The sequence below is a fragment of the Oreochromis aureus genome, linkage group 16 (assembly GCF_013358895.1).
Source record: "Oreochromis aureus strain Israel breed Guangdong linkage group 16, ZZ_aureus, whole genome shotgun sequence".
NCBI lineage: Eukaryota > Metazoa > Chordata > Actinopteri > Cichliformes > Cichlidae > Oreochromis > Oreochromis aureus.
The window spans coordinates 18,263,274-18,288,976 of record NC_052957.1 but is presented as its reverse complement, the minus strand read 5'-3'; the positions used below and the strand labels follow the sequence as shown (position 1 = coordinate 18,288,976).

The window sequence follows — 25,703 nt, the reverse complement described above, 5'->3', positions numbered from 1 at the left end:
GGATCACTTTGTTAGTGGCATGGCGGTATGTGCTGTAATGTCAAATAAAAGGGCATTGTCTGTGTGCTTTGTTTTTATACAGTCAGCCCTAATAACAGTTGCAGGCATGCTGTCTGCCAGCTGCTGTGCCTGCTGTAACAGCCAGCACAGTGCTGGAAGTTTCCCATGCAGATCACCTATTCACTGACGTGCAGCCCATGTACACACAGATAAACACACACACACCACCCATACACACACAAAGTGATCGGGGCACTTTAGGTGTATATGATGATGCAGATTTATGACAATAAACTCATGTCATATCAGCCAAAAAATGTTTTGTGTAGAGCTGAAGAACTACTCACCATAAATGTGCACGCATAAAGAAAAAAGATTTAAAGGTTAGTGGAGCTTTTCGGTAAATGTGCACTTTAGAAAAGAAAGTGGATGGTGAATTGAATATAAATTATATTAAGTGAGAAAAGGAGGATGATATTTTCTTTGTAGATGTGAAGCTGACCAGTTAAATATTTGCCTTTCGGCTACTCTTGTGTTTGCCATGTTGGGAAGATGCCCTGTTTGACCATGAAACAAACCATTGAGAATTGCCCACTTGGCCACCAATGAAAAGACTGGATTGGATTAGGGGCTGCTCAGACCTCCTTGGAAACCGGATGCCAGTCCGCTGGAGTGATGGTGATGGTTTTGTTTCTTTTAAAGGCCCTGTCTTTTTGAGAGGCCACCGTTTATCTCCATCCACAGAATTGATGTTGAGCCGACCCTGCGTCTTTAAAATCAGAAGTCTCACGCACGACGCACCCAAGCGTGGTTGCAAAATAAATACAAAGTTTAATTCTTCATGTAGGCTTTTTATCCATTTGGCCATGGATGAACTAAATTAGGGTGTTTCCTGTCTTTTAGTAGAGGTGTTGGGGTAAGCCGGAAATGCTTTTGTGTCACAGGGCTGGATTGAAGGATGCACAAAACATTCATTTAGAACAATATTATTTACGTCAGTGAGGTAAAAATCTTTTTTATCTTCTCCCCGAAATAAAGAAATAAATAACTCCCCCATTAGCTTTAAAGAGACCATAAGTTCTCTAAATTTCGGGGGGGACATACTTCAACAACATTACAAGTGCCCTTGTCTGTAAAGCAAGCGATTAGCCGTGTAACAGGGTACGTGAGACGCAGAAAGTAGTTCAAAAATCACTCCCCTCTGGTGACCTCTGGCCTCTCAGTTTGACTCATCCGACCTAATAGCTCGTTATTCTGTATTTTGTGGCTCAAGAGTTAATTTTGCGCTTGAGTTTTTAGGTTGTTATCATGATTGAATGATTTATTTCATCAGTTAATCGACAGCGTTCGCGTTAACCCATCCACATCCACTATATGCGCAATATGGGGATTTGTGCGCACAAATACATCAAGATAAAATTGCTCACCATGAGTAAAAAGCTAACTTTTTTAAATGCTCTGCACTGAGGAGAGATGAGGGTGGGGGCAGGCTGAGCGAACTCCGTCCTCCCATCAGTAATCCCCTCTGTGGTGACGTAAGCCGGGCTGTCTCCAGAGAGACTCAGCGTTGCGTTTTGGAGCAGCCAGGCGGTCAGTGTGTGCATCCCAGGACGCAACATCAGTGTAGCTGGGGCTCAACTTTCAGCTGATAACGAAACTTCGGACAACTAAGGAAAACTTGGAAAAATGGGTAAGTTTTCCCAACAGATGTTCCGGTGTCGCGACGGATGTAATGAACGCCAGTTTTTTTTTTTTTTGTTTTTTTTGTTTTTTGTGATGACAGCATAGATCATACTTGGCTCTAATTTTCGAGGTGCACGGATTGTTTAAAAGTACGCATAAGTGAACTTTTACTAGTGCTACTAGTGCCACAGAAGGACGTTGTTTACCTGACCCGGTTGCATGAGAATCGGCATTAGAGCAGCCTGCTGAAGCAACTTGTGGAAAGCGATTAGAGAGATTAGGACTGTCAGGATTCCTGCAGTCAACTCTGAGAGAGTCTGCGGAGGTGTTAAGTCCAGTTCAGTTTGCTGCCTTCACTGTCTCTTTTTTAACTTTAAAAAAGGGCCACAGAGGCAGAACTGTTTGGGAAAACGTTTGATTAAAAGTTTTCACTTGGCCACGCCCTTCATTATCAGTCCTCGATGATCACATTGGTCAGCCGTGATTGATCATGTTGCGCTGATTGAGGTGAAAGGTTGTCATTGTTGTCCCGTCTCCCATCCAAACAGCTCAGCGTGTTTTACTGGCAAAGCTTGATTAAAATGTACTGGAAGCAGCATATTGCATTTGTCAGACGCTCCATGATCGGTTGTTGTGTTGTGCCAGAGCTTGTAATTGCTATCTGAAGGGCTGAGCTGAGACAGTACCAAGTGTTTGCCATCTGTGCTCGCAACCTGGGGGTGCGGGGCTCCTGGGAGGAATGAGGGGCTCATGCCATGGATGTTTAATAACGTTAAAACTGTGATAAATTGGCAACACATCCAAAACAATTAAGTGTTAGTTATGAAATGTTCTCAGCTTGCACTGCGCTGGATATTGAACAGCTAAATAACTGTGGCCATTAATGCCATTTTGAGCCCCTGGATTGGGTCTGTGCAACATTTAATACCATGTGTTGTTTGCCACAGTGCAGCTGAGGCCAGGGAAGGACACTGTGTGAGAATGTGTATCAGTGCTCATTAATTCGCTCTGAAGCTATCACAGAAGCGCCTTTGTGCTCCTAATTTGGAGCTGCTCCTTTGTGCGACTTCAGTGGCTCTTAATGTAGAGAGAGAAGTTCACTGAATTGCAAGTTGCCTAGCGGATGCCCTGTGAACTAATTCCCCACAGACCCTTATTCAGTGTCTCACAGAGGATATTACTCTGCATGGCAATCAACCTTTATGCATTGTCCACTAGCTAAAGCTCTCATTTTATATTCAAATATGCTCTGTGGCCCTTTCAGAAAATACACGACAGCCTGTTGTGCGCATGAGGAGATTGATTTGGAGACTTGTTAGATGCTGTAAAAAGTCCCCTTTGGTTGAATCAGAGAAGTGCTTTGTGCTCCTCTGCAGTGATTTGCTTTGTTTCGTGTCAAGAAGAATTGCAAACACAGAAAGGATCACCTGTAAAAAGCCTCGAATAGATATCATGAACCGAATATGTGCAAGACTACGGAGTGTAGCGGTCATACAGTGGTTGTGTAACTAAATGTCTTAATTTGATTTTGATGGTGACCTCCACCTGACATGTTTTTCAGAGAGATCCTCCTCTGTCCTTGCCCCCGAATGATTTTAACAGTGAACTGGGTTGTGTGAAGTCTGTGGGAGGATGACTTGGCTTTCCTCCAGCTCTATTCAGAGGAAGACAGGAAGACATTTTCCGCAAATAACTTGTTAAGTTCTTGGTGTTAGTTCTGTGACTATTACCCCAGCGAGCAGTATTTGGCTGCTATTAGCTCCCTTGATAACTAAACAGGAAGAAACTGTAGTGTTGGCTCTGCTGATTATTTATCATTGAGCCAAACATCTGAAAGAAGAGTGCTGGCATGAAGATGATAGACTTCTATCACGCATGTGATGAACACGCACTTGTTTTTAGCAAGAAAAGCATGTCGTGCATAAATGTCTGGTAATCTTTCTTTAATGCAGATTGTAGGCCTTGAGCTATTGTGAACAAGTATGTCAAGCAAAGATTATTTTTATTTTTCACTAAACTTACTGGCCGGATTTAAGACATGTTTGGAAAAACATTTTCGCTTTTGCAGTTTATTTGATTAACATAACACAGTGCCTGTTCTTCTTGTAGCCTGACCGCGATAGCAAAAAAAAAAAGAAAGAAGAAAGCAACGGTTTTTTTTCTTCTTGTGGAAACTTATGAAGCTTCTAGTCCCCGTGTCCTGTTTTCACTGTGGAGGCCTTGTGGAAAAGTTCATCAAGGCTGGTCGCTAAACAGATCCAAATGTTACGTCATTGTTATTGAGAAATTCAAGAAAAGAAGAGATAATCATAGCAGACAGTTTTAAATGTGTCTTTAGTTAAATTCTTTGCTGTACTTTCATTGCTCAGTTTGCACTGACTCACATGAACAGTTAACACTTTCAGGTAGTTTTCAGGCTTAAACAGAATCGATCCTGTGTTTTGATGACCCAAAAACACGGGAGCTGGGTGTGACTTGTGTGTGCTCTGTCTACATCAGACCTAGGATGCTGTCTGGAAAGTGTCTAATTACACATCAGCAGTGTCACACATCACTGTCACGAACCCATGTGGTGAACTGTGTGCGCTGTGACCTTGCATCCGGAGTCTGAGGAGGGGAAAGACCCTTAAACTACTAATCCTGTGCCAGCGGAGATGTTTTTTTGCACTTTCTGAACCAAAAACTTGTCAGCTGATGGTTGAGCAATAACAGAAAGTCAGATTTCTATTTTTTTCCCCCCTAATTTTAGTTGAGTCACGGTCGTTGTGGTGGTCATATACACATCCTTCTGTTCCCAAGATATGCAGAGAAAAAAACAACAAAAAAAACAGAGGACTGTGAGAATGAGTCACTGCAAAGATGCTCAAAGGGTGCTGAGAGCAAATTTGAACTTTGCTGTTTTGTGTTTGCTTGTATAAGCCAAAGCATTCTGCTGTTAATTCCCATAGATTTTCACAGTCTGAAGTGCAGCTCAGTCTATATAAAGTTTGTTGCTCAAACATTCCAACTAATCCCACATTTTATATCACCATCGGAAATTAAATATCCCTTTGTCTTCAGCTTTCAATCTTTAATTACTGTGAATACCCTCCATAATGAGGCAGTTGCTGTCATAGTTAGATGATTTCTGGGCTGCTTTCCATTTGGCGACGCATGTGACTGAGCATCTTTGGTAATTGTACAGCGGTTGAGGCCCATGAAGCTCACAAAAGATGCCTCTTTAGTACAACCAAGACTCCATCTGTTGTCCCCTTTTCCTGGTTTAATTTGTGCCCTCTGATATCTCCAGTTCTTCTCATCTTCAACCCATTTATGTCCCTTTTTAGTTGCTTTTAGTTTGCTTCCTGACAGCCAGGTTAGCCCAAGCACTCATGTTAATTTGTTGCGCTAATAACTCCTTCGACTACAAAGAGAGCCATTGACTATTGTGACACTAGATGTTAAGAATAGACGTTCATGAGTGGGGATCCTTGTTCAAGCATGTCCCTCGCCACTTTTTACTAAAAGCCTATTCACAGTAAAACAGAAGGGGAAGGCAAGTGTATGTGTGTGTCATCCTGCCATATGCTTAAAAACTCTATGACACTGAAAATACTCTCTATGTGCAGGGGGGGGGCAGCTTTTAAGTTATGCACAAGCAACAGTGTTGGAAACAAAATATGCCAAGGATACAATCTGGCCTTTATCTTGTCTGCTAGACTTCAGAAAGACACCCATGATTAACAAAGTTAAACTGGAAATGCATTATGCTGGCATTAGCGCATGTATGCAGAGTGCAGAGGAGATATTTGCCAGTGGAGTAGCAATCTGTATCAGTGTTTTGTTCAGCGTCAGATGACTGTTCCAGAAGGCCTTTGGGAGATAATGGGTCGGGGAAAGCAAAGAGACGCTGCAGCTGATGAACATTTGCTCGTTGATCCAATAGGCATTTTGCCCCAGTGCAGCATTTTCTGCTATCTACAGTAAACCATACCATACTGCTCTAGATGGCCACATTTTCCACAGCACATTAAAAACAAAAACACTCACTGCATGTGCTTTGATACGATTTCTATGTGTCACATGAGCAGGGAAGTGAAATAGTCAACCATGCTTTCCCAGAATAATCAATTATCAATGCGAGTTATGGGTAAAGAAGTGAATTGATTGTAATGCAAGTGAGGTGGAATGGTGACTGATTACTTTACACAGATTAGTATGAATAAGCCTAGATATCTATGCTACCTCTGAACGGTGACTAATGAGCTCGGTGTTTGGAGCCATGGGTTGATCACTAAAGTTAAATGCTTGAGCAGGACATGAACTCAAAGGATGAATTCAGTCTGTGCTTTAGAAGCTGTATCGACAGTTAAATATGGAGCTCATGCGCGCAAAACACGGTTGTGTCTTGAGTTGTTTTGACAGAGAGCTATTTTTTTGTCTTAACTAATGTTTCAGGCATGAACATTTTCCAAACAGCATGTGAAACCCATACTTCTTGTCTTGTCTCTAAAGTGTAACTTCTCACCCAAACATTGCTCGTGGAAATTTGGAACGGCTAGAAACAATTTGCTTTCAGGTGCCGTAGCTACTTTGAGCACTCCACCTTTGAGCAATGTTGGATTTTTCCAGGCTCACTGAGTTTGTGGTTTAAACAAATTTATCTTGTTTAATAAGATATTTGGACTATGTAGACATGTTTGGTTGAGCACAAGTGTCTTAACCTGCTGTAGCTTTGGAATACTATTTCCATTGCTTGCCTTAGCGTTTCTTTACACCCATTTGTCCAAATCAGTACAATTAACTGAAAGGTGGAAGTGGGGTGGGGGTGAACTTCAGATCTATAGAAATTTTTATACACTCAAGAGCTATATATGATTTGATTTAGCAAGTGTACCAGTTAAGGACACTTAAGTGCAAGTTCTTTTTCTATGTTTGAGAACTTCTCTCCAAGGAGCGATCGCTATAAAACATGTTTGTAGCCACCCATTAGTTAGTGATTCTGCAATTAAAACCCTCACAGTTACTGTCTTGGAGCCAGAAGTTACCATATTTGAATGAGTGGGTGAAGTTATCATCTAGCTAGTGAGCTTGGTTGGTGAGCTGTTTCCATAAACCATATGGGTGCAATGCACAGGCACATGTACCTGATAATTTTAGTCCTAAATAACAACTAATAAAATACTAGAAATTAACTCAGAAAAAAGTTATTGACTGCTTTTATATTCATTAACTTTGGCCATTTTAACATTTGAAGTCTGCATTTGTTGACTTTTTGAGCCAGTGTTGTGGTCATTAGAGGAACTGTGTTTGGTTTGATTTTCTACCTACAGAGGTTATCACTTGGGGAAGAGCCAAGTTATGGTTTTAGTGCCATTTGCTTGCCTAGATTATGCCAAAATTAGCAAACCAAATTTTGTGGAACTTAGTGAAGAGGTATGACATTGGTTACATTTTTCAGTGTTTTTACTTCTCTTAAACTTGGAAAACAATTGGGAATAGGTTTTTGTGGCAAGAGTTTGATGTGGCCACGGTTTAAATGCAAAACTACTTAGATGAATCGAAAAGAAATAAAGGTGCCTCCAGCTAATTTCACCGTAAGATCATCTGTCAGGAGTGAGAGTTGAATATATTAGTCTGCTTTTCAACTGTGGGAGCCTATAGGGTTGAGCTGTTGGCTGTGTGCCCACTGAGTGTATTCAACCCTCCACAGATAGGCCTTTGTCCTCAGTGCTTTTACGCAGCTGCTAAACAACCGTAAGACAAAAGCATCTGGGGTACCCCAGCACACCAATGAGAAATGCTCACCATATGAAGAGCCTTGCCAGACAGCCTGGGACCATTGGGATGCAGCCAAGTGCTGCGCTTGGGATGAATTAAGCAGGAATTTAAATGAATACTCATGCAATCCTTTATGACTTTTTATTGGCCTTTTAGAATTATGTTTAAAGTCATATTTAATATATTAAGATTTTTCCATCATGCTGCTGTCGCAGAAGAAAATCTTGTTCAAGCTGATTATCAAAGCTTGTTGCTTTCATGTAAGATGCAGGAGATGCACATGACTCCTCTTTGCTAATGTTGTTTTGATTAGGTGCCACATGTGATAAAAGAGGAGTCATTCTCTACTGCCAGGAATCATTTTCCTGACCAAGTGAAAGATTTCCAAGTGAGAGTTTGCATTGTCTGCTTATTATCCTCCAGAGAAAGGCATGATAGACGGGAAGAGGCACTTCTGCCAAGCAGATGAAAATCAGCTATGGCTGATCTTTTATGAAGCGACAGCTGCAGGAAACCCAATAGCTCGGGGAGAATGTCGGGGAAGGCTCTTTCTTTGCAGACTCAGACTGATTGAAGGTTTAAAAAGATGGATTTCAATTTGACTAAATTACTGAAGTTTAGATTTGACATTAATTTAACTTGAACTACACAACTTGAGTTGCTGAGTGTGTGAGTCTTTTACCATGTGCACATTTCATTGTTTTTCAAGAAGCCAGTTGTAGCTTTACTATATGTGTAAAAACAATAGAGAACAGCAGCTTCGGGGTAGAGGAAATCCCAGATGTTTCTGTCTGAAAAACAGCTTGACCTTATAACCACACGCAGACCAGAGGAGAGATCAGTTCGCTGTATGAATATTATAGCTACACCACTGAGAGGTCTCATAAGTCATCTTAGCTTTTGGCCTCTACCGTATGGGAAAACAGTAGCGTAACCATAGAGCGACAGCAGCAGAAAATGGAAAGTAATGTTGGAAAAAAATCATATGTAATGTACAGAGTAAACTTTAAGCAACTGAACCTATGAGATATCATGTGTTTATGTGTGAAAAGTGTAGGAAATACTTGATGTATGCTTAACGTGCCTCATATTTGGAATTAGACCCCCTGGTCACATGGATCACATTTATATGCTTTGTATTTTCAGAGCCAATATTTCTGCTTTTATTGTTGGTAATTTAACTTGAATGTGTTTATAACATGTGAGTAACTCATCTGGTTTCCTGCTGCACTAAAAGCTCTCATATCTCCAAAAACAAGGTGCCGAAAAAGTACAAGCAAAGCACTTTAGACAGCCAGTTATTAATCTCTAAAATAATGCAAAGCTATAGAAATGAAAAGCGCAGTATGTTTAGTGATCAATTACCAAAGCATTATGCATTAATGGTTTGCATAGAGCAAAACATAATATCATGGAAAAAAAAACAAACAGTTGGAAATGGTTAGTGCTGACACACAGATAACAAGACTGCGTCACAAATGGTGCCATAAATAATACACTGAGACACATTGTAATGTCCAGTTGGATCAACAGGATGTTGCAGTATCTCCTGTTGGAAAACTACTTATTAGTGCTTAAAGCAATAAAGTAATGGACTGACCCTTCCTCACAGAGGTCAGCAAGAGTGGAGTATATACAATTACTAGAGAGATTAGCTTCTCTTCCTTTCCTGTGATACTCTGTATTTATCGCTTATTGTTAAGCACTTAGCCCACATAAGGAAGAACACATCTCTGCGGGGTTGGAAGTATCAGGTTCAGGTTGCAACCAATTTTCACATCCTTCCAGGATTCAGCCTAGGATGTGGGACTTTGAGACCGTGGAGGAGCCTCATGTAACAATGGTATTAAAGTAGTATGTGTTCTGGCTTCTCTGTTGTCATAGTGCTCACAGTGAATCCTGACATGAAGGGGTCTGAATGAGCTGAAAGAAGAAGGCTCCATCTAATAAGGGTTGGAGGGGGCGAAGCAAGAGAGTTTGAAAAGGGTAAAGTCTTGGGTCAGGGGTTGGAGGTTGGCAGCATGAGGTGGAGGACAATAGGATCGGTGGGAGTGATGCAAAGCAAGAGGTCCCAGCCGCCGGGGGAGACACAGAGGAGGGTAGGACCTGTGCACGGGAGCCAACCCCAGAATTAGCTGGAGAGTCTCGTCTGCTGTCTTCGTGTTTCTTTATGTCTCTATTGTGTCCATGTGTGTGCACGCATGTGCGTGTGTTCATATGCGTATGCTCTGTGCAACAAGTAGGAAAACGAAAGTCTCCAGCCACGGTGCTATTTGCATCACAGCAGCTGGAGTGTGAGAACGTTTGTGTTGTCAGGTCCTCACCAGTTTAAGGGGGACATATGGACCGTGAAACATCAAAAGGGAAAATCTGTTGCTGCTTCTGGACATCCTTACAAGATGGGCTCGATTTTCCTGACAAATATCCTTTGAAGTAATACTCTGAATTTTGTGTGCATCGGCATTTTCCATTAGTCTCAAAAGATATGCCTTTGTCAATTAGTTTAGTCATGCATCTTTCTGATTGTCAATAACTGAAATAACTGTAGCTGCTTGTTCATTTTCAGGAGGAAAAAGTAATTTCATTTATTTTAATGTAATTCCTATAATTCAATTAGATTACTTGTAATCATATTACATTACATACTACAATTAAAATGATATTTGCCAATGTCTGCCTAATATTTATGTCTTGCATGTTTTGTGTACTGACTAAATGTTCAGAGATGAAAAGTTATTTTTATAACGGGGATTTCATAATTTCCTGGTACAAAGACGCATGCAGATGACAGCAAATACAAAATAAACAAACAGAAGAAATATCGTCAGTCATCAGCAGTATTGTTCCAGAATTTCATGACCATATTAATTTCTTTATAATGAAGCTTAATTGTTGTCTAGTTACTTAAGTAACAAAGAAAGCATCTCAGTAGTCTTTGTTCTAGGCTAAATATAAACACGCTTACAGTGATAGGCATTGTATTTAAAGGATTAACACCCCTAAGAGAAGTCCTGTCGGATTTATTTTTAATCTTAGTGCAGTTTAATGGACCTTTCAACTAGCTTTGTTCGATCACATTAGTAGTATACGCCTTTGGATACATAACTGATTTACGAGAATCCTAAAGAAGCTGTTCATGCCATACGATAAGTGCTGCTCAAGCCTAAAGAGTGTTTAAGCTCAGTGATTTTGGTTGTGGCGTTCTGCCCCAGCATACTGACATTTTCAGGAAATGGCTGCAGAACATGGCCTGGAAGACTAATGACTAAACATGTAGATATTTTTGCTTAAGTTTTGGCAAAAATCAAAATTAGTTTTAAAAGTAGATCAAATATTGTGATTAGAATCATTGTTTTATTTTTTACTGGGGCAACTTGAACTACTACTATTAACTGCTCTTGGTCCTCAGCTAACTTTTTCTATTTGTTTTATTTTGTCTTGATTTCTATGCTAATTTCCTCTTGTAATTTTTGTTACTGAATAGTTCCAATTTTTGCGTATATAAAGCACAGCCTGACAGATATATTTATTTGCTAATCTGTTAACACCGACATTTAGAGTGGCCAATAAATTTCAATTAAAAAAAAGTAAAGAAGAACTGGGAAAAACACCCTTCAACCATGTTATGACAGTTCATGTTGCACAGTTTGTCCACCAGAGAACACTCTTCAACTTCCTTGTTTGCAACACGTTTGGAGCCACAAACACAAACAGCTGATTGGAGGAGGATTGGGCAGAGTGTAATTAAGCAAATAAATAACCACATATCGGCCCATATATTGAAATATTAGATATTTAAAAATCGCCAAATATCGGCTTTTGTTATCGGTCTTGAAAATCCTGTAATAGTTGGATTCTACTTTGAATTAACTCCATGTTTGGAATGAGATTTATAACCAAAGCTGCTACATCTTGCTTTTGCACAATGCAAATCTGCTAATGCCAACATCACTTCATGTCATTGAGATTAAATTGAGTTGAATTTAACTATTAAAATGCTTATTTCTTATATCGCAACAGCTTGTTTCACCTCCTCCCGAGGAGTCAGGGAATGAGAGGCATTCACTAAACAAAATGTTACTTTAGTGTCAGAGCAAATTGCTTAATGGTGTTGTTATTGTATCATTTGAAAACATGGAAAACCTCAGCTGCTTTTTAAATTTTTTTTTGCCATATAAAAATGTTCTGGGGAATGCTTGGTGTTCTCATTACTCCCTGGAATATCCGTCTAGGAAACTAGATAATGGAGGTTGGAGTGGAGACTGAGACATACCTCTTGTTGGTTGACTGGGTTCATAACTTGATTGAGGCAGAACACAAAGATAGCAAAGCCTCTTCCAGACCACAGATATCATTAAAAGTTTTAGTGCACGCTGAAAGAAGAACAAACAGCACATATCTTTAAAATATGATGTGTATGTGTGTCTGTATCATTTTCTCATTGGTTTAAGTTTCCTGGCACTGATTTACTGTTTTGACTCCAGACTGAAATTATAAAATTCTTAAGGATTTGATACTGTATGGAAATTGTTGTGTGTGCGGCCAAGCCAAGATAACGGTAGCCAAAGTACTGTATGCTAGAAAGCCTGGATAATACAAAGAATCTGTCTTTTACTCTACCTCCAACACTTAGGCCAAAACCACACAGGCTACAGAGGTGCCAGAGAGTCAGGGTTGTGTAGTCACTTTTAGAGGAAAAACATGGTCGCCAGGCATCTCTGAGTGAGTGCTGCTCCATATCCAGCCCTGACACGATAGTAACACAAACATGCAATTAGAGAAGTGCTGAGTCAAACACCAATGGACGTTGTTTGCTTGCAATAAATACAGAGAGAGAAAAAATAAGTCTGGAATCTGTACGATGGCATTTATACCAAGATATTAAGTATGTCTCTGACAGTGGTATAAATTGAATGACATGGTTGAGTTTTTGCTACCGTGCTGCACAAAATATGAACAGCTGTATTCTTGTGGTGGAATTCCTGCGTGAGGAACAATGCATTGGTCCATGGGATGGTATTTTTACACCACCAACGAATGCAGGATTTGGTTTTAAGACCTTATTTTTGAGGTTGGGTAATGGTCGGTTACAGAAACGAAGTCTTGTGTGTTCATAAGGTCAACAAATTAAGGCTCAACTTCAACAACATCTGGTAAAAATATCATCTTAAACGCTGTTTAAATGAGATTGCAGGATATCTTTGTTTTCCAGTCATTGTGTTTAAAGGAACATTTGGATTGGTGCCATTTCTGAAATTTAAAAACCCCAGGATTTGGATTATTATCAAAGGATTAATTGATACAAAGCCCTAAACACAAGATGCCTTTGAATATTACTAATTACTACAGACATTTGGAATGACAGAAAACATCCAAGATCAAGATGTTATTTAAGTATTGCACCATTAAAGAATTTGATACCCTTCAAATTTGACCCTGCTCAAACACTGAATTTATTAGGGGAAAAAATAGATTTTCATTTGTTTAAAAAAGCCAATAGGAAGTCAACACACTGTGGTTTCCCTGTTATGTGGAGAGCATGTCTTTCTATAATGAGTTTTGGTTAAAATCATTTTTTCCACTGAGTGAGGTTTTTTGTAGTAGTAGTAAAGCAACTCAGAGCCTTATATACAGGGTGGGCCATTTATATGGATACACCATAATAAAATGGGAATGGTTGGTGATATTAAAGTCCTGTTTGTGGCACATTAGTATATGTGAGGGGGCAAACTCCTCAAGATGGGTGGTGACCATGGTGGCCATTTAGAAGTCGGCCATCTTGGATACAACTTTTGTTTTTTCAATAGGAAGCGGGCCATGTGACATATCAAACTTATTGGTAATGTCACAAGAAAAACAATGGTGTGCTTGGTTTCAACGTAACTTTATTCTTTCATGAGTTATTTACAAGTTTCTGACCACTTATAAAATATGTTCAATGTGCTGCCCATTGTGTTGGATTGTCAATGCAACCCTCTTCTCCCACTCTTCACACACTGATAGCAACATCAAGAGGAGAAATGCCAGCACAGGCAGCCAGTATCCGTAGTTTCAGGTGCTGCACATCTCGTATCTTCACACCATAGACAATTGCCTTCAGATGACCCCAAAGATAAAAGTCTAAGGGGGTCAGATCAGGAGACCTTTGGGGCCATTCAACTGGCCCACAACGACCAATCCACTTTCCAGGAAACTGTTCATCTAGGAATGCTCGGACCTCCACCCATAATGTGGTGGTCCACCATCTTGCTGGAAAAACTCAGGGAACGTTCCAGCTTCAGTGCATAAAGAGGGAAACGCATCATCATGTAGCAATTTCAAATATCCAGTGGCCTTGAGGTTTCCATTGATGAAGAATGGACCCACTATCGTTGTACCCCATATACCACACCAAACCATCACTTTTGTTGTTCCAACAGTCTTGGAGGGATCCATCCAATGTGGGTTAGTGTCAGACCAATAGCGGTGGTTTTGTTTGTTAACTTCACCATTCACATAAAAGTTTGCCTCATCACTGAACAAAATCTTCTGCGTGAACTGAGGGTCCTGTTCCAATTTTTGTTTTGCCCATTCTGCAAATTCTGTGCCGATCTGGGTCATCCTCGTTGAGATGCTGCAGTAGCTGGAGTTTGTAAGGGTGCCATTTGTGAGTAGCTAATATCCGCTGAAGGGATGTTCAACTAATGCCACTCTCCAGTGACATGCGGTGAGTGCTACGCTGTGGGCTCTTGCTGAATGAAGCTAGGACAGCCACTGATGTTTCTTCATTAGTGACAGTTTTCTTGCGTCCACATTTTGGCAAATCCAACACTGAACCAGTTTCACGAAACTTAGCAAGCAGTTTGCTAACTGTAGCATGGGAGATGGGTGGTCTCGTAGGGTGTCTTGCATTGAAATCTGCTGCAATGACCCGGTTACTGCGTTCACCAGATATCAACACAATTTCAATCCGCTCCTCACGTGTTAACCTCTTTGACATGTCAATGGCTGTGAACAAAGAGAAACTTGTAAATAACTCATGAAAGAATAAAGTTATGTTGAAACCAAGCACACCATTGTTTTTCTTGTGACATTACCAATAAGTTTGATGTGTCACATGGCCCGCTTCCTACTGAAAAAAAACAAAAGTTGTATCCAAGATGGCCGACTTCTAAATGGCCCCCATGGTCACCACCCATCTTGAGGAGTTTGCCCCGTCGCATATACTAACGTGCCACAAACAGGACTTTAATATCGCCAACCATTCCCATTTTATTATTGTGTATCCATATAAATGGCCCACCCTGCAGATTGAATTGTCTCATTTAATCATAATATGGCAGGAGCAGATGTACTTTTAGATTGAGTTAGGGCCAAAACTTTGGATTTTCAAATAAATCATATGTTTGATTGTTCAGTAAATGTCAGAGAATTTGTCCATGGGATGGCTTTTGTTTCTCTGTAGACTCCCAGAGCAGATGAAAATGGGTCAGTAAACAAATGAATGGATCTGCATAATGGGTTTGTTGTGCCATGCTTCTGCACCAATCAATAACCTGAATTCATGCCATGCATAAAGCAGATACATACAAAGCAGATCGAGATACGAAGAGGGACTGTGGTTAAAACTAGGTCAGTAATGCCACTACAAAAGAGAAACTCAGTGACTACAGCAAATGACCAAAACAAAGTTCACAAGAATCTCAAGCTTAAAGATGTGGATTGTTGAAGTTTTTTCCATGAGCACGGCAAAATACCAGCTCGCCATTTGGTTTTGCTTTTTTTTACCTTTACAACAGATGTTAACCTTCACAGTTAGTTATTCCTGACATAGTTGATGCCACATGCCCATTTGGTTTAAACTGTCTTCCTCTGTTCTTGTGTGGTGGGCCTGCTTTCTCAGGCCTTTGATGGGTGTAAGTAGTGCTTGAGCCTGGGCACAGACCTGGTTCCATGAGAACTCCTTCCACAGTGTGAGCCAAGCAGGGGTGCAGGTCTTCATGGGTGACTGAACACTGGCGAGCATTCAGGACCCGAGTCTCACACCGTGAAAGGTTGACCCACAATGAAGCCTCCCACATTTGTATGAGCTTCATCATCATTCAGATTGTGTCCTCAAGTAGGGGCGTGGCGCTGTGTCCACACTGAATCTGAGCTTGCAGCACTCAGGCTTTCACATGATTATTCCCACAGCCTGTTAGTATTTTAGGTAAAGCTGAGTGCAGCCTTTCTTTTGGGCTTTATTCATTTGGTTCAGCTCATATACTGAGTTCTACTTTGCATGACATTTTTTAAAATTTAATTGCTGTAAAAGCACCACCAGGCAACATTCAAAGGAGTGACACTATATCGTTTCTGATGATAACTGCAGTATTTAAGTAATACTAATAGTATCTCACTCACTTGGTAACGTCATAATTCCAGTGCCAGTATCTGGTGGACTCTAACAAACTAAATGATCTTATGGCACCTTAACACTGGTCATCGCCCAGTTCTCCCGGCTTCTTTAAGGACATTCAAATGTCTTCCTGGGATGTTGATTGTCATTTATTCTGTTCTCTGTCAACATTCATCTGAAAATGCTCAGGTACAAGTAGTGGACTGAAAATTAGTGAAAAAAGTATAGATGATGTCCACAGAAAAACCTTCAGAAGGCCTGAAGAACTATGGCTCAAGACCACTTTAAAAAATACAACAAAGTCTGGCTCCTTGGAAGCAGAATGTAAAAGTATGAGGTGGACCTCAATACCTTTGCACACCACTGTATTACAGATAGACTCACATCGTATTTGGCCATCTCAGTCTGCTCATTATTGTATATGAGGCAAAGAACTTAGTTAACCACTTAGGTTACAGCTATAAAGAGATTACTGTTAGATATCGTGGAGTGAAATGAGACTCGATAGTGAACGCAGCCCACATTTAACGGAATGAACTGAACTAAATATTCAGAACTGAATGTTCACTACAAGCTACCAGTGCTATAGATTGCCTAAACAGGTAACCATAGCATTGGTGACATCTCTGTATTTCAAGCCTCTACAAGTGACCAAATTTGATAAGTTATCAGCTAAGCTTGGTTAGCATGCTTCCTTAGATTTCACATGTACTGTCTGTTTTGGTATCCTCCTATTGAAGAGGCCATGTCCCCAATAGTGCATAACTTTAAGCCGTAATTAAATTTAAATGAGTGAGTACAGTTTTCAAAAAGGTGGAATTTAGATATGTTCATTTCTGCTGGAGTTTTTAGCACTTTGCTTCATTTTTTTTTTGTCCTGCTTTAGATAAAAAACAGAAACAAAAAACAAACATTAAAGACATCTGTCAGTAAATACTATTTATACTATTTCTATTTTTTGCCCTATAGCACTTTTTCACCCAAGTAATGAATGCACTTGCTGTGATAACTATGATCTTTATGCCAAAGCAAAAGTTTATTCACAGTGAGAGTTTTTAATGAAAGGCACATGCTTTTGGTACTAAAATCGCGAATTTATTAAAATAAGTCCTAAAGCACATTTTGACCTGTTCTGATCACATGTTTTAAATTTCCTTTCACACAAATGATATAAACATTTGTTGTGCAAACACTCTTAAAGGTTTGCAGATGGATCACTGGACTGATCTTGACTTTTTAATTTTTTTTTTCTGTCTTTTCTCAGTAACATGAAGCATCCAGTGTCGACCACTCCAGTACATTTAGTCCTGCACATAATCAGGCTCACTGGATGCTTCGCTTGAGCTCCTGTTATACCTAATGTGAATCACAAGTGTGGAATCCACTGAATCAGCTGTTAACGCACATATGCAGAGATCAAACACTTCAAACACAAGGAACATGTTGGTTCTTCTTGCTTTAATGGGGCTGATGGTAAAAACGCTTGAAGATTAGTGCAGCATTTGTTGTTGTGGGATCCCTGCTAAGTTCACTTCCCTGACCCCCGAGGCTCCCCTCCCCTGTTGTTCCCCCTCATCTCTGAGGTCTGGTCTCCGTGAGAAGACCCCACTCCAACTCTACTCCACCAGCCCCCCCTTCCTCAGCTGAAAGGCCTTTCTCTCATTAGCATGCCCCTGGGGCTTCTCGGCCTGCTGTTGCCAAACAAACACAGCCTTCCTCACTGTCTCCTCCTCTGGTCATCTCTCATCATTCATTTTGGCCTGGCCCTGTTATTTTCACGAGTTGTTTCTCATAGGGTCATCGTCTTGGCTTTAATTTCTCCCTCCTTAAGTTTTTACAGGTCTTTTTTTTTTCCTTTGTGATTTTCTGTTTCTTCAGTTTTCACATGCTGTTTCCTCTGTTGTCTCTATCAGCCCAGAGGATGCTCTGCGTCCCCGTGTAGGAAATGTAGATGTGCCTTCCTTTCATGTGTCCTCTTTATGATTTAGAAACCACCAGATGGAGGGAAGAGACCGGTCAGAGGTTGCTAATGTATGCTGCAGGAGCAGAGGGCATATGGTGCAAATCAGAAGATGAAGGGTTTACCCTTGACCACAACACAACCACACAGCATGCACTCTCGCCCTCTCTTGGAGTCTGGTCACATGGGAGATAGACAAAGATGACTGTGTGCATATATGCTTTCAGCCTAAGCTATAGTTTTGACCCACAGCTAAAGTAGTGGCTTCCACTTTCTTGTTGCCACCAGACAGATTTCCTCCCATTACTTTTCTTTCTGAGACAGGGATGCCCAAGAGGAGGAGAATGAGAGGTGTGTTCATGGCATGGGCAAAGATTTGTGTGTCATTAGGAGGAAACTTTAATTTAACTGTCAGTTAAGAAATTGTTGATTTATTCAAAGAGAATATATAAAAGTTTTGGTCAAGGAAGGCATGCAGTAAGCTCAAGAAAGCGCTTACCTGACAAAATCTAGAACAAAAGCTGTGATTTACTGTGGGGAGTTGCCTTCACAAGGCAGGACACAATTAAACGATGGAACATAGCAGCAAGGCAAGTGAGAGACGGCGAAGGCAGAGCCGTGCAGGAAGGAAAGAGAACGAGAAACGAGAGTGTCAGGGGGAGAAAGGAAGAGAGAATTTGCTGAAAAAAGAAGAAGAAGAAAAAAAACATTTTTGCTGGGTAGAAGAAAAACAACCATGGAAACTCAATCAGACGAAAACCAAGACCAGAGGCAGGACAAAAGAGGTACCAATGAGCACTTACAAAGAGCCAGTTCAGTTCTTTTCATTGCTGTGTTTGCTGGGACTTTAACCTTCTCCAGCATGCTTGGTTTCGTTTCAGCTTTTGCTCTTTGGGGGATTTTTAAATATCAGACCAACATCCATGCTTCACTGTTTTGTTTGCACCAAAGTTTTCAGTTCATTTGCAAAATTGCCGTTGTCATGCTTCGGCTGTGTTCTGCCTGGAGTAGATTACTTGCGCTTGTTGTATGATCTAATTAGTTTAAATCTGCGGGCTGCTTTCAGCAGACTCTACTCCTGCAGCGGGAGGGACATTGTGTTGCCGCAGGTCATCATCATGCTAGCGTCACAGGGTGCGTTTGAGTTGTGTTTTCGGGGAGGACTGATGATTAATGAGGCGGATGAGGGGCAAGGACAAAGATAAATGAACCTGACATTACCAGTGTTACATCAATAGCCTTGAGGAGTTTGTACACTAAAGGGGGAGAGAGAGCGGGTCATTAACTTGTTCATCACCTTCTTGTAGGAATCAACAGGAATCCTTGAATTTTCTGTTGCGCTTTGTGAAATAAGATAAGCAATTTTTTTTAATACTGTCATATGTCTATGTTGCTGATGTGATGAGGTCGGTAACTTTGCAAGCAGATTCAAATTATCATGGTTTTTTAGAAACAAGAACTAGCCTTTGCATTTTTTTTTAGTATTTTTGGTTGATGCATAGCTTAGCTACTTTAACCCAATTAAAGAATGAAGAAAAAGAGACTCAAACTGATGACACTACAAATGACATTATAATCAGATGACAGAGCTTCCCAGAATTCCTTATTTCCCTTATCCCCACATGCACATAAAAAATGATGAGCCTTTACAGTCAGCACTGCCTGTTAGTGTTAATGAATGCATCCTACATGTTTGTAAGTCTCCCCTAGCATGTGCAGTCAGGGGAATTGCAATCAGTCTTTAGGTTTCTCTTCTAAGATAAGCACAGTGAGACCACCTCTAATGAATTTCCATGCTGAGGTCTCCCTCATCTCTTGAGAATTACCATTATAGCCATTAGAGCAATTTTAACTATCGCTCCACTCAGCAGAGAGTGTGGAAAAATAAGACTCTTTTTCATAAGTGGTGTTTTGGCAGTTTGCCCCAATGGAGCAACAAACAACAATACTTAGCATTAGCTGTAAACAAACACATCTGTTAGCAATGAGCCTAGACTTTTTTTTTCTTTTTTAAATTGAAACTGGATGGTGTTTTTAATGGAGCTGGAAGCCAGCTTGTTGTTCAGGGAACTGGGAAGAAATTGAGGGTTTGCAAACTGTTCACTATAAATTGTGTGTATCCAAGTATGTTTATATCTGCGTGGGGGTTTTGCTTGTATATCATATGCATACTTTTCTATGTGCATATGATTATGCAGTGCTTGTTTATGCTTGTGCTGCGTGTTATTCTTTGTTTGGATAGGTGCAACTGTGTTTGTGTCTGGTATGTACCCAAAAAAAGAAAAGTCTTCCAAAACACCGCTCACATGTGGCACACATTTCTCTGTTCAGCTAAAGCAGAAAATAGACATTATTCCACATTTACCAAGCATCCCAGCTAAAGATTTTGATTATGGTTATGTTGGCTTGATGACTGTGGCTGAGGGATTGAGGGTGGCAGTGATGCAGCAGGGTGAGGTGAAGGGTTAGTGATGACTCAGATCTCACTGTGCAGTGTGTGGTAACTTCACTGGACAGATAAACCAAGAAATGACTGGTAATGATATTACTCCCTGTATGCCTACTGGTATGTGGTAATTTGATGAAACTAGATTTTGCTCTTTATAATCCCTTAACAAAATTTGCAAGTGATCAAATTGTTTGCCTTCCGTCTCAAGAAAAACAAAAACAAACATACAAAACAAGAAAAAATATAAAAAAAAAAATAAAGAATCAACCTGAAGGGTAATCTGTGAATCTGCCAGAGTCCAGTGAGACACTCAAGTTTTCTTTTTCTACTCATTTATTGTCTCGAGCTACTGCTGGCTATCAAACAAAGGAATGAAATGCTCAATAAATGAAGTAAAAAACGACCAAGCAAAAAGACAAAATAACAAAACTGACACCTAGTAAATTGTGGTGCTTTTGGACCCCTATAGGTCTTGGACCCAGAAGCAGTTCCACACTTTACTCTCATTAGCCGTATGTCTCTGTCTGTCTTCATCTCTGTGTGTTATAACTTCAGATTCCAGCTTGGTTTGCAACTCATGTTGGTCTTAATAAGCTATCTCATTCACACGCTGACAATCTGAGATGCTTTGACAAACAGGATCCTCCTGGAGTGTGAAGAGGCTGCTGTGGCCCATTGTGGCTAAGCTGTGTACAGTGCTGGAGGGGCACACAGGATGGAGCTCAGTGGTGAGCTTGTCCTGGGCCTGCAGCCTGTGGGCCGGAAGAGCATGGCCGTGGTTCAGTGCTATTCTGAATGGCCCCTGATAGTCCAGTGTGATGGACAGTCTGGGGCTGCACACACTGGCTCTTTGTATCCAGGCTTCTTGGACTCTCGCTTTCTTTTTTCTTTCTTTTCATGTTTTTTTTTTTCTGTTTCTCTCACACAATGTCACCCACACAGACACTTTAAAAAAAAAAATCACACAAACATCTTTTTCTCCCTGTATCCTCGTGATACAAATGTGTCAAATATGGCTTCTGTTGTAAGGCCAAACTACTACTGCTGTAGCAAAGAGATGGACAATGGAGTGAGAGGAAGTGGTTGGATGCCTAACTAGGAGTATTAGTCAGGGAGTGGGAGCATGTGAAAGTCATCAGAGGAAAAGGGTCCAATGTGATTTTCATTTAAAGTGCTCCACCCAGAGTAAGCCAGTGGGATCCCTTCATTACAAGCTTGTTGTTTAGAGAGTCACCAGCTCCTACTGTTATCCCCCCGTGGAGGAGGAGGACTTTAGCTAACACAGGGATTTGCAACATCCTGCAACATCCTGTATTCAATGTAATCCCACACTGTACTCTCAGATAACAATCTATTTTACAATAAGATACATAGATTACAGAACTCTGCAAAGTTTTGTGTCATTCGTTTGTTGGCCTTTGGACTTCTTGCATGGAGTTAGATGCAATGATCCTCTAAAGGAGTTGTTGCTATCATGAAGTACTACTTCTTGCTCCCAGCCAAGAAATATGCCAGCGTGTAAACCTAACAATAAATCCACAAACTATTGTTTGTACAGTTGACCAAAACCTCCGAACACAACAAGCATCTCCATCATAATCTTGGTTACTAACCAGCGACAGTAAACAAAAGGAAAACAAGTACTTGCTTAACATCTAAAAATAGTGAGACTCTTGTTTACTTTGCCAGAATTAATGGAAGTTACTTCTTGAGAAAGCTCGTAATTGATTTTCCAGTATCATTGTTTCCTTAGAGATATTTTAGAAATGCTGTTAACATTAACCACTATGAAATGGCTTCTTAATAGATTGTGGTTACGTTTTAAAATGCATTTTACTATATATTTAGCATAAAAGCCCTTTTAGAAGACTCAGTTTCGAGCCTTTAACCGAGATATTTTGTTTTCCACAGCAGTTCTACAAAGTTCTCTCAAAATAAAACAATATGAATTCACATTTCCATAGCACATTTTTCCCTACGCTGCAGGATGAATTAGGTGTATAATAACAAGTGATTACATAAATCTCCAGTGATGACGAACAGGGATGCTAGCTTGCATGCCATTGTCTTGCATTTTTCAGATAAAAGAAATATCACCAACAATATTTCACCACTAAAACCAGCCTGAACCTTTGACAAAAGGCAGGATAGAGCCATGCTTTCCTGTTATGCATTTAGAGATGATCTTTTGCATATCTTGGTTTTAAAGAGTGTTTATCTAAGTTACTATTACCTTATCAGCTCAAAGCAGTCTGACCATTCCCCTCTGACCTCTGACATCAAAAAGACACTTTTGCCAAGAGAGCTGCTGCTCACTGGATATTTTTTTTTTTTCAAACAATTCTCTGTAACACTAGAGATGGTTTTGGGAAAACCCAGCAGTTTTGGAAATACTCAGACCAGTATACTAACCATGTGACATTCAAAGCCATATAAATCACCTTTTCCCCCTATTCTGATGCTCAGTTTGAAGTTCTGCAGGTCATCTAGACCATGACCACATGGTGCTGCCTTGTGATTGACTGATTAGATGTTTGCATCAATGTGCATTGGTATACCTAACAAAGTGGCCGGCGAGTGTATGTACATTATTGAACTGATGCTGTGCTACTGTGTCAACAATGCTAACAGGCTGTTATACAGTTTGACCAGGAATGACTATCTCAGGACGCTGTCTAATAGAAACAGAGAAATAGAGCACTATAACAGTCAGCCAGAACATAAATGAGAACCTAAGTAGTTTAGCTGTGTAAATACCACCCATGATTCATTGTGTTGTTAAGCATAACTTAAGTGATAGCTAAGAGACATCAACATTGTCAGTTCTGTTGGATAGCTGCTTAAAGACTGTGATTAAACAGACGGTATATTGAGTAGATTTTCTCTCTTTAATTGCACTAAGTTGGATAAGCAGATTCCTGCCTTGGCCATGTCAGGTTAATATTAACCTTTTGCACATATTAATTTGACTGTAGATTGCCATGATATGCCAATATGATTTTTTGCATCTTATATTTTCCGACTTCCTTATGTGTTTGGACTTCCTTCTCATTTTCAGATCTAGTAAGGCAATTAATAAAACTATCGTACCATGGCATCTGGTGGTATGTTGCCAGACTCTTGATCTAATATGGGAAAAAACAAAAGGTTCACAATATGGCGTTTATTACTACTTCGGTCAATTTGTTTCTGGTATTTAGTTGGTTTTGCACTTGGAAACACCTGCATGCCACAGAACTGTAAACATTACAAAAGAAAGGGTGGTGCGTAGTTGTGAATAGCGTCTTACACAGTCTTGATGGGGGCTCGGGAAGTTGATTTTTAGCCAACATTTCCCAGTGTGTCAGAGCAACCTGACAGTACGCTCTCCTTCTTTATTTAAGTGGACTGTATTTACTTTGCAGCTGGGTTCAATATCCTGTCGAGCTTTGTGATCTGACTCCCAGCAACCCACTCTCCCTGCCTGACATTTTCATTACAGAAATGTGGGCTATGGTGGAAGCTAGTGACTCTGCTGTGGGGTATGCTCATTGAGTTGTGGTTAACATGCTGCCATGGCAACTCCTATTCATTCACTGTGGGATAGAAATGTTTTTAATCGCCCTGTACTACACAAACAGTCTGACTGCAAAAGTATTGACCTAGCAGCCATATATCTGTAAATTTCTTTTGTCAAGGAAGGCAAAGCACATGGACACAAATCAAATTTCAGTGTCCCAGTAGACATTTGATCTCTTACCTCAAGAAAAAGATAAAATATATAGCACCTATTTACTCAAGTTGAGAACTCAAAGTGCTTCTTACTTTTCTCTCTTATATTCTCACACACGCCAATGCATCAGGGGAAACTCGAGGTTCAGAATCTTGACATATGGACTGGAGGAGCCAGGGATTGCTCCAGTGACCTTCCCACTGGCAGATGACCCATTCTGCCACCTCATCAACTGCTGCCCTTCTGTTGTTGGATGGTTACAGTTAACAGATACTCATAGACTGGCATAAATCCCTATTCTAATGAATGCACATATAAGAGCGTTCTTATAGTGTGTAAGTATTAGCTTAAATACGATAGCCAAACTGATGAAAACCAGCCCAAAGAACACTTCACAGAAAAATGTGACGATTGCAATTCTGCTGCAGAAATGAGTACGAGCAGAAATGGAGACTACAGTGCTACAAGCATGACTGCTTAATCACTGTGTTTTTTGGCTGGGGTCACCATGTGCTAATCTTTAACATCATTCTGGGTGTGAGGTTATAACTTTATGCTAGCTTGTTTTTTGTAGATCGTTGTAGAGCTGGTGCTGTGTTAGATGTATTTTTTGGAAGTTTATTTATCCGCCAATCCAATACTACTGGTCAACTGATTTATTGGTATTATTTAAATTGTTGTGAAGATGATTAATCATCTAAATGCAGACAGTGTTAATACAGTTTATACAGAATTGTTGTTTTGTGACGCATAGCAACATGAACATGTGTCTGTGGTTACCTGACATATAAATCGAATATTCCTTCTCCATCTGGTTTGATGTCCAGAAACATTTGACTGGTTAGCTGCTAAATATTTTACTGGTTTCATCAGCAAGTCACTAATCTGGTTAGTTGCTGCTGCTTGATGCCCAATGAGTGATTGGTACTGTAAAAACATTCTTTCTAACGGCGTTAAATGTATTAAATAAAGATGGGAAATCGGGCATAGGCCCAGGTGTGGGATTCAAAACATGAACAGACAGTGACCTGGATGTCCTGTGGCTGTACAACATCCTGTCATACACATGTGGATCTGATTGTAAAAAGGCTGCGGCTTGTTTGCGTTTTTCCACAGTGTGTTGTGATGACTGGGCTCCGTTTCACAAGGCACATAGGATCAAACAGACCCATCTAGGTCACTTCATTTCCCTCATGTTTAGCTGCCATTGATTTCCTTTAAAGCTTGATACACGCGCATCGCCCTGACCTGCTGGATAGCCATTAGTGGCCTGTGAATGAAGTGATGAATTGTCAATTGAAACGTTACAGCAGTGCAGATTTAAAAACAACCCTCAGTGGCACCGAGCAAACTATTCCTTTTCCTCATGTTGCTTTGCATTGCAGTTGTTTTTGAAGGAAGTGCATTAACCACAAGAAAATGTTTTGAAAGTTGTTTTGAACAGATGTGCTGGGACTGCCTGCACATTTCCTTTCGTAGCAATGACGATGAAACATCGTTATTTAGAAAATTTAAGTTGTAATCGGTTACAAAATGATTGTGGCAGACCAGTAATAAGTTCAGAGTATATGCTGCCTCTTGGGTAATGTGCCCTGGGATAGGCTTCATGGATGAATGGATGATTTATGTAACGAATCATCTCATAATTAATATTTCTTTGATTCGTATTCCACAAGCGAAACACGCTCCCTTTTATGGAAGTGGGGTCTGATGCTGACATTAATTCATTTCATTGCCTTTCAAAGTCAAATGATTTGGAATA

At 40.3% G+C, this 25,703-nt stretch overlaps 1 protein-coding gene across 3 annotated transcripts in view; it reads left to right on the top strand.

The window, feature by feature from the left end:
- The first annotated feature begins 1,541 nt into the window (after nucleotides 1-1,541).
- The window catches only part of gpm6bb (glycoprotein M6Bb), a 30,402-nt gene continuing 6,240 nt past the window's right edge, over nucleotides 1,542-25,703 (top strand). The window contains exon 1 of one of the 3 annotated variants that reach the window (XM_031738582.2): nucleotides 1,542-1,690. In XM_031738582.2, coding sequence (XP_031594442.1) covers nucleotides 1,687-1,690 — 4 coding nt within the window. In that variant the 5' untranslated portion in view covers nucleotides 1,542-1,686. Of the gene's footprint in view, nucleotides 1,691-18,382; nucleotides 18,566-25,703 lie in introns of those variants that run through there. The other 2 variants (XM_031738581.2, XM_031738583.2) reach the window with 2 other exon arrangements.